The sequence below is a fragment of the Enhydra lutris genome, unplaced genomic scaffold (assembly GCF_002288905.1).
Source record: "Enhydra lutris kenyoni isolate GAN:26980312 unplaced genomic scaffold, ASM228890v2 scaffoldscaffold26, whole genome shotgun sequence".
In the NCBI taxonomy this organism is placed as follows: Eukaryota; Metazoa; Chordata; class Mammalia; order Carnivora; family Mustelidae; genus Enhydra; species Enhydra lutris.
In genome coordinates, this window is record NW_019154110.1 from 15,550,514 (window position 1) to 15,559,953 (window position 9,440).

Here is a 9,440-nt window from a genome sequence, read left to right on the forward strand (position 1 = left end):
ATTATACTTCACTTGAGATGTGAACATTTACATGGCAAAGGGGTATGAATGAACTGCGGGATTCAAAACCCTTCCTTCGGGTCGCTCATTAAAATTCTGGTCAAAATGGGTTTTTATTTATATGATACGTTAAAGAATATTATGACAGTACTAATGTGAACTCTGCTCAGTGCCACAGCTTTGCTTTCGTATTAAGTTACAGTTTCTTTCCACTAGTCTTGTTTTTAACACCTCCACGAATATTTCTCTGGCGAGTGCTAGCAAAAGAGGGACAGCCAGAAAGCAGAGAAATGCATTTTAACCGAAGCCCACGCTGACATATCATTTACAAGCTCCTCACCCAGCCCCCGAGGAGGGGGCGCAGTTCTCCTTGCACCGGGACCCTTACACAGCCACACACAGAAGTTTTATTGAAGGGAGATGCACAAAAAATAAATAAGGCTTGACTTAAACTCCCAGACTCCCCTGCCAGCCAGGGTTTGGCCTCCAACACCAACTTCGGTCTGAAATCCCCGCCGGGCTCAAATTCTATTGGAAAATAACCACTGACAAGAAAGGCACTTTCTCCCCACTCTGCCCCAACTCCCAACGAGCACACACCTCACCAATTCCCCAGCCACTTCCCTGGAGCTGAGCAAACCCAGAGCTCTGTGAAAGGGTGCCCCTCCACACAGCCAGCCCAAGTCACCTCACGGGATGACATCATGGGGGCTGGGCCAATCACCCAACCAGAGACCTTCTAAGTCTGCACGCGCTGTGGTTCTGCTCCTCCAAGCCTGACCACCATCCTGAGCTGCGTCCTCTGCCCGAACGGACAGGTGACACCCCTGGATCCTGACACAGGACAGCACACTGGGCGGGGGGCCGGGTCTGGAGCTAGGCTGCCCACACCCCACTTCTCAGCCCGAGTGTGCCTCGGTTTTCTCATCTATAGATTGGACATAATCCTAGTGCCCACTTCTCCAGACACAGGGGAAGACTGGGTAAGTTGGTAAACGTAAGAAGCCTACAACAGTGCCTGGCACATAAGCTCAATTAACGTCATTATGATCACTAGACCTCTCTTGGCCATTGGTATGAGAGCCTAACAAAATTCATGGTAAAAACAGCAGGTAATGCATATGGTACTACCACGTACCAGGTCCTTTTTTTTTTTTTTTTCTTTTTAAGCACTTTACTTGTATTAATTTAATCCGCACAAAAACTCGGTAAGATGGGGTATATGAAATTCCAAAAAAAACAAACAATCTGCCCACATCCACACAGCAAATGAGGGGCAGAGCCAGGATCTGAACCCAAGCTGTGGTGCTTGAATACAACAATAAGAAGGATGATTAAACCAATGGAAATTAATGGTAGCAGCGACAATGAGGAGGGATGGGTTCCTCACCCAGCCCAGGGCTCTTGCACTCTTCACAGCAACCTTGCGAGGGGTACTTCCATCGCTCGTGTTTTACCGAGGAGCAAAGAGGTTTGCTCAGTGTCTCGGGACCTGAGATGCAGATGGAGATAACAGATAAGGAAGTCCTTGGGAAAGGGTGCCATAAAAAGCAAGGTATTGTTATGCAACCTCTAGAACTCCACGGAAAGATGTCCTCCCCCAGCTGGTATAATATTTGCTCACATCTAAAAGTCTGACAATCCACCTAAAACATCCCAGACTCTGGGGTGGGGTGGGGGGAGGTGCACGCTTCGACAAGTTCGAGAAATAGTCTGTCTCGTTTTCAAGTTGAATGCATCACTGAGAAACCAAATGCCAGAGTATGTTAAAATGAAATATAGCCTTCCTGGTTTAAAAAAAAAAAAAAAAAAAAAGTGGCGGGGAGTGAAGGGTGGGCAGCAAGAGGGAAGAGAAAACAGGTCAAACCCATGGTTTGACCGAGTCAGGGATTTTTCCAGTTTCCCTTTAGGGTAATCAGATCCTAGTTCTGGGTGATCAAATGACTAACCTGGAAATTTGAAGATTCACACTTATGGAAGAAACAGCAATTCTTCCAAACCCAGGAAATACTGCTAATTCTGGAAAGCCTCTGAAATGTCAAGGATCACACACAGTTTGAAAAGCAACCTTTACGCAGTTAACAGTCCCAAAGTTTGTGCTCAGTACAGAAATAATATAACCTCTTTGGTTCATTGATTCCTATGATCTGCTTAATCATTAGGGGGGAAAAATGCCTTAAAGTATTTCTGCTCTATTTACTTAAGAGATTTGTGTTTCCTTCGAAAGAAAAGGAAAAGAAAAATTACATGGGGGGGGGGTGAAGGAAGGAAGGATGGATCACATGGCAGGCTCCAGACCTGAAATTCTCAAAATGTCATCCACAAGAGCCAACTTTTTCTTCATTAAAGTGCTTCATCCCTCCCTTTGCACAATGAAAAGGTTCCACCTATGGGAGACTATGCTTGAAGAAATACAGGGACTCTGCAAAAGCAACAGCGCTTTCCCCTTTATGACCTGTAATCGGAAGCATCACCTTTTCCCCTCTTCCCTAAAGGAATGCCAAGGCCACAGGTTACAGAAAAAGTGTCCCTCTCCATATTACACAGGGAAGAAAAAAATCATTAAAATGTGTGATTTTAACATGTCAAGTCCATAAATTTCACCTTCGGTTCCAGGTAGCTCTGTTCTCATACCCAGAGCTGGCAAGCTCAGCGAAAACTGTGTTAGCCACACACTTGTGAAAAAGTGAAGGCCGATCTCAATCCTCCAGGCAAATCTCGTAGCACCACTCCTCCAAGGTTATAATAGACTCAGAACTTCTCTCCCAGACCCCAGCACTTGCATACAGAGGCAGCACAGATGGTCTCAAACGTGGCCTGATTGATCCCACCAACCTGAAACCAAGACTTCCGCTGCCGCCTCTGTCCGAATCAGAGCTTCATGGGCCTACGAAGTTGTTTTTCCAAGAAAAGACAGGCTGTGTACTCAAATTCTACTCCTCTCCATAGACTCCAAGTTGTAAGGGCCTTCAAAGAGAACCCTCCGAAAGACAGTCACAGGGAAAATAATTAGGGTCCAAGTTCTCCCGATAAGATCTTGGCAATGCTTAAAAAATAAATAGAACATTTGCATAAATATTGCAACAGACGGAGCTCTGTCCTGCCATCAAGGATCAGGCTTGCCCCTGCCCCCTGTTGGAGGCTCAGAACCCACCTCGGGAGAGCTAAATTGCAGACGCACGCAGTTATCTCGTGGAGCTCCTGGCCTGGCCTGGACTCTCACAGCCACGTGCTGACACCGTAAAGGAACCTGAAGGCACCAGGTTTCAACACTTCATTGCCAGTACTCTGTTTGAAATTCGAAATCCTTGGCAACCATCTCTGAGGGCTAAAATCCTATTACTGATTCTCCTACTTACCTTGGGTTGCGCCCGACGAGGAAATGCAACTTTAGGGTCAATCTGGAGGGGAAAATGGGAAAGGAAGAGTCAATTCCAGTATTTGGAGGCGAGGAAGAAAAAAAATCACCTAATTATTAATCACTCATTTCTCAGGCTTATAACCCAGCTTTTAGTAACTTCTCAGGCAACTCAAAAGTTCCTTAAACTTTGATCCAAACTTTACTCGTCCCTCCCGCAATGTAATAAATAAAGCTAGCCTCTCTGAAACATCCTACCATGTATTTCAATGTGCGATGGTCTTAATAAATCAGATCTCACATGTCCTTATCTAAGCAAAGGTTTCTCTTCCACAGATACTGAACACTGAATGGTACCGATATCTAATTGGCAGTACATGACTAGGAGAAAAGATGGGGACATCATCCCTGAAAAAAAATCATAACCTGAAAAATTAAACATAAGAATTTTTTTCAGGGGCTCCTGGGTGGCTCAGTGGGTTAAAGCCTCTGCCTTTGGCTCAGGTCATGATCCCAGGGTCCTGGGATCGAGCCCCGCATTGGGCTCTCTGCTCAGCGGGGAGCCTGCTTCCTCCTCTCTCTCTGCCTACTTGTGATCTCAGTCAAATAAACAAATAAAATCTTTAAAATTTAAAAAAAAAAATTTTTTTTCAGCAGTCAGTAACTAGATAGGAGATATTCTCCCCGAGGATAACTAAACAAGGCAGGTGGAAAAGGGGATTCAAAAAAATTTTTTAAATCATCAACATCTAAAAACTCCCCATAGACATCCAACACGAGGCTCAGCTTGAGTTCATTCATTCGTGTTGCCAAAAGTACAGTCACCTGAGTTAGCCAAAAAGTTCATTCTGTAGTTAGACCGCAAGAGAAAGCAAGTGTCAAAAGCTACGGAGCCTAACCCAGTTCTTAAAAATAATAATAATAATAATAATAATAATACAAGAAAACACATAAGCCAAAACCACCTGGATTTTAAAAATCACAGGGGGTAGAATTCTATGAGCAACCTAAACCCAAATTATAAAAGGAAGGCCATCAAGGGGAGAGGGTTAAAAAAAAAAAAAAATCACTGAAAAAAAGAAGTTAGAACCTACTGTAACAATTAGGGTATTCTTTCTACCCCAACCCCAATCAGAATGGTAAAACATCCTCCACCCCAGATCAGACACTCAGCAGAACACATGATTCTCAAAAGGGGAATGGCTTTAAAATGCAAAACAATTCCCAGGGAGGCATTTGAATCTAATAGGCTGATCTGAGGTGGGGGAGGTCGCTGGACAGAAAATATGGGGAGGGAAAGAATTTTTAAAATCCCCATTATTGGTTTTCATTAGACTTCTAAATGTCACGAATGTTTGGGTAAAACTCAACACAGAATATTGCTACCAGTTATTTATTCATAGGCTCTGGCTTTCAGAGTACAATCTGCCCCCTTTTAAAATGTAAACCTGAACCTTGTTTTCAGTTCTGCCATGGGGCAGCAAAAAGAGTAAGGCTGTGGGATGAAGCACAGAGCAGGGGCAAAGCACACCAGAGAGTTCCTGAGCCCAGACCTACGTCCCTTAGGACACCCCAGCTGGTAAAACAAACAAAGATTTACCACTTTTACTAAGGTGGTTTAAAGACCTAATAAAATTCCATAGCATGGTTTTGTTGTTTTGGGTTTTTTGTTTGTTTTTTTAACCTTCAAACATCACCTGAGAAATGAGGGATTACTTTTCAAAAACTAAAATAGACAAAAATCTCTGATCTAGGAAACTACCCTCTCAATCAGGATTAACATTACCGCATCTACAGGTGTGTTCAGCACTGAGTAGAGCTGTCTACGAGAGAGATACAACAGGTGTGGATTTTCCATTCTGTTGACCAAACGTAAGACAGGTGTGTCTTTTTATAAACACGCCCCTGACTACGGCTTTTGAGCTGACCAGCACACAATTGCGGGTAAGAGGTCACCTTGTTTATGGAGTAAAAAGTGAGGGACACAGTCGTGAGAGAGACCAGGAGCTGGAGGAGAGGGACAGGAAGACCTGAAGATAGCAGGACACTCAAAAAATAACTAAAAATTACAAAACTCAAAGCCAATTCAGAATTCCTGGATGGCGGGTTTGTGACAGCAGCGTGTCAGACCACCAGGCGTGTTTATCGGAGTGCAAAGTTTACACGCTGCGATCTCTAAAGGAGAGGCCAGGTCAAGGTAAGTATGGCAAATCCCAACCTTTTGCACATCCCTGTCAACTATTTTTTTTTTTAAACAAACAAAAAAGAAAGCTACCAAAAATTAAAACATTAGTTAGTTAGGTACAGTTCTACTTACTGTAGCTACAAATCCTCTAGGAAAAGACTAGGGTACTATTTTGGATGTGAATGGCCGTTACCTAAACAAAGCTTTTAAGGTAACGGTAAACAAGATCCTCGTTTCCATGTCAATAAACCAACCGCTTCTGCCTCCTGCACTGAACGTTGAAACAAAGTCAAAATCTAGGTTATACTAAATAATAGCGACCAAAACATATCCACAAACAATTACAGAGGGACAAACCGCACGTTTTGCACCTGACACTGAGGGCTATGACCCCCCAAGCACCATAGAAACCACATACTATTTCTCCTACCCAGGGTGGGGAGACGGAGTGAATAATAAATTCCTGAATTTGCCTTGAAATATTTTCCTCTTTAATTTTGTTCGCTTTTTGAAACGTCTGACCAAGAAGTCAAGGGGAAAAAAAAATTCTTGAGACATCCATTATCACCCTACAAATGACTGTTCCTAAAATTAAATTATCTAAAAGCGTAAAAACGCTGGGCTGCCAGCTATGACAAATCCAGCACAATTCATAAAGCAACTTAAAAAGTGTCTGGGGTCCTCTCTGGGGGGGCCAGGGAACATGCACGTGACCTCTGATCAGAGTAAAAGGGTTAATTTACAAAATGTATCCACCTGCACCAAAGGTGGCCAGGTTTCCTGCCCTTTTCCCACTTCCCCTCAATGTTAAAGCCAAAGGGGCTGGAAGAGTACCCTATTCCACTCCTATATTTTACAGAAAAGGAAACTGAGGGCCCAAGGCAGGTAACAACTTGCCCAAGTTCATAAAGGGCAGCCGGGACTAGAACCTGATCCTTTGCCTTGCCCCACCACCGACCCCAGTCCCAAGCAGCCCAGCACTGGATCCCAATGTCACCTCCGGGCCCCTGTTTTGAGGGATGTATAAAAACCAGGGGAAGATTCTCACAGGCATAAAGGGAAGGGGGAAAGCCACAAAGCCAACACAGGTGTCTAAATAAAACATTAGGAGCTGTCCGCCCCCCCCCAATGATTGTACTAATATCTCTTCCCTTCTTCTCTAAGCTCTACCTAAAGACTTTCCCCTCCCCACACACGTCTCTGAAAGCTTCTAATCCTATAAAAGTACCCACACTCAAAATAAAGGATCTGAGGGAAAAAAGCAAAACCAAATCACTTGGAAACCCAAGGCCTTATCAGCGTTAGATTTCACTCCATCTGGAGTCACCCCCTGGACGCCCCGCTTGGCTCTGGGAGGTCTCCTTCCCCTCTCAAACCGCATTCCGAATCCGAGGTGCCCCAGGAGGAACCTGTTGCCTGGGCCTGTGATTAGCGCCCCCCCTTGCCTTCCTGACGGCCCCCATCCCTCTCTCTCTCCGCTGGCCACAAAGCAGGCTGTGCCTTCTAAAATACAATGCCCACAGCCACAGTTGGTAACGCGTGCTGTGCTCGGCTGACAAAGAAAAGTTGCCTTGGCTCTGTCGTGCAGTTTCTTTGCATGGTCCCTGGGCCGGCGAGATGCCTCTCCCTGAGCGGACCCCTCCCCCAGGCCCGAGATCGGCAGCATCTGGAGCTGCAGTGGGACAGGCTCTGCAGAGAAAACCCCAACCCCAGCCATGGCAGCAAACTTCAGAGCCAACTCGCCAGCCCTGCTCATCACTACCCGGTTCTCAGCACAGAAGCAAAAGAAAGCACGGTCCCTTTAAATGGGGCTGTCAATGCCCAGATGGGTCCTGAACAGGGGCGAACAACAACAACGAAGGAAAGCAACCTACCGTCTTGGAATCTAACTCATGGTGGGGCTGACCTAATACTTTATCTACACTTGCTGGGTCTGCGAACGTGACGAAACCGAAGCCTCTGAAATGAGACAAAGAGGGAGAAAAACAAACAAGAAAATGTGACACCATTGAAAGCAACAAGGAGTGAGCCCTCCTGCAGAATGGAGAGCCAAAGTTGCCCCCTCGCACCCTGGCTGCCCACAGCCCTCCCCCCTCGCAAGAAAACCCATCAAGGTTAACGGGGGAAGTGGAACGGGGGCAGGGCGGTGGAGGTAACTTGGAAAATGCTGGTGTCTCCACTCTTTCGCCACCTCAGTCTCCTCTCCTCCTCCCCTTCCCTTTCTTAACGCTTTGTTTTATTCCGAAGAAAACCCGGCGCTCAGAAGAGATTCATCCAGCTTTCTAAAAGGGGCTGAAGAGTTTAGGGAGCTGGGAGTGTGGGAAAAGCATACATTAAAAGAAAAAAAAAAAAAACTATGTAGAAAGTGAATGAAGCTGAATGTCATTTTAAACCGGAGGAAAAGAAGCGACGGGAAAAGGACTTAAAGCAGAGAGATGGGCATCTCCGTAGCCAGAGTTCAGCCCCAATTAACAATAACCTTTCGGGTGATGGGGGCGGGGGTGGGGGGTGGAATAGAGAGACGTTCGAAACCAGCCACATGCCTGAGCCCCATTCTAAATCCGCTTAGCTACTTCCGAAGACACCTCCAAAAATAACACTTAAACTTTGTTCTAAAATAAAGACAAAATCCAGAAGGGAATGGTTTACCTGGAGCGTTTCGTAGTGGGATCTCTCATGACCATACATTCTCTAATTTCTCCAAATTTGCTAAAATAGTCTCTAAGGCTATCTGTAGAGAGAGAAAGAGAGAGATGGGGGGGGGAGGAGAGAAGGTGTGGAAAAAAAAAAAGCAATGCAAATTTTGATCAAGGACAAAAACCAAAAGTAGTTTTCTGTTGTTATTCTGTTTTGTTTTTGCATTTTTTGCACACGCGGGGGAAATTCGGCAACAGAGGTCGCGTAGAGGGCTCGGAAAGGATTTGCTATTTAAAAAAATAACCTTGCACAGGAGAAGTGGGGAGCCAATGGCGGGGGGGGGCTCCTACACCGGGATAACAAAGAGCAATAAAGAAGCCAAGAAGGGGGGGACCCAGACGTCCCCCCCTCCCTCCCTTACCTGGTGAGGTCTGCCAGCTCAGTCCACCGATAAACATTTTACTAGAGGGAGAAAACATAACAGAAGTGAGCACCGATGTCAGATCGGCCATTTTGACGTGTAACTTACAAAAGCTAAAAGGAAAGCGGGGGGGAGCGAGCGAGCGAGAGCCGGGAGGTGGGGTGGGGGAGAAGGTGACGGCGAAATGCAATCCAAAGGTGTGTAACTTCCACGGGGGGGGCGCGCGGGAGGGGCGGGGGGGGCGCGGGAGATGCCCGGCTCCGCGCACCGCCGTCCCCGCCGCTGCAAGGAGAGCGAGCCCGAGGCGGCGCGGTGGGCAGCGGCTGGAAACTTACCCGGGGTCGTGCTGGGAGTCGTTGGCGCTGCCCGAGGTGCCTTGGCTCCCATTTGCCTCCATATCTGAGCCCCCCCGCCCCCCCACCCCCAAAAAACCGAGCCCCACAGCGATCGGAGCGGAGCGGCGGCCGGCTCCGAGCCCCGAGATCTCCCGCTCCCTCCTCCCCCTCCTCCTCCCCCCCGCCCGGGCTCCTCCGAATCTCTCTGCGAGCGGCGGAGCCGGGGCAGCGGCGAGAGCCGTCACACGTGGGCTCGGCTTAGCTCAGCCCCGCTGCTCGCACACCCCCCCGTCCCCGCCCCCCCGGCCCATCCCCACCTCTCCCCCTCCTCCTCCCCACCCCCATCTCCTCCTCCTCCTCCCCCTCCTCCCCAGCGCACGTGGGGCGGAGTTCTAGAACGTCGTGTAACCAATGCCGGTGACGTCACGCACCCCGGTGCGGCCCCAGCCTGCCCGCGCGCGCACACACTCGGGCCCCCCGCGGCCGGACCCACGGGGGCGGCGC

The 9,440-nt window shown here is 47.6% G+C and overlaps 1 protein-coding gene across 5 annotated transcripts in view; it reads right to left on the minus strand.

Moving 5' to 3' along the window:
- The window catches only part of LOC111151236 (musashi RNA binding protein 2), a 385,145-nt gene extending 376,135 nt beyond the window's left edge, over positions 1-9,010 (minus strand). For 4 of the 5 annotated variants that reach the window (XM_022509070.1, XM_022509068.1, XM_022509071.1 and 1 more), the window contains exons 1-5: positions 8,937-9,010; positions 8,602-8,642; positions 8,193-8,274; positions 7,418-7,502; positions 3,360-3,401 (exon numbers count right to left, since the gene is read on the minus strand). In XM_022509070.1, coding sequence (XP_022364778.1) covers positions 3,360-3,401; positions 7,418-7,502; positions 8,193-8,274; positions 8,602-8,642; positions 8,937-8,998 — 312 coding nt within the window. In that variant the 5' untranslated portion in view covers positions 8,999-9,010. Of the gene's footprint in view, positions 1-3,359; positions 3,402-7,417; positions 7,503-8,192; positions 8,275-8,601; positions 8,782-8,936 lie in introns of those variants that run through there. The other variant, XM_022509069.1, reaches the window with a different exon arrangement.
- Positions 9,011-9,440: the final 430 nt, after the last annotated feature.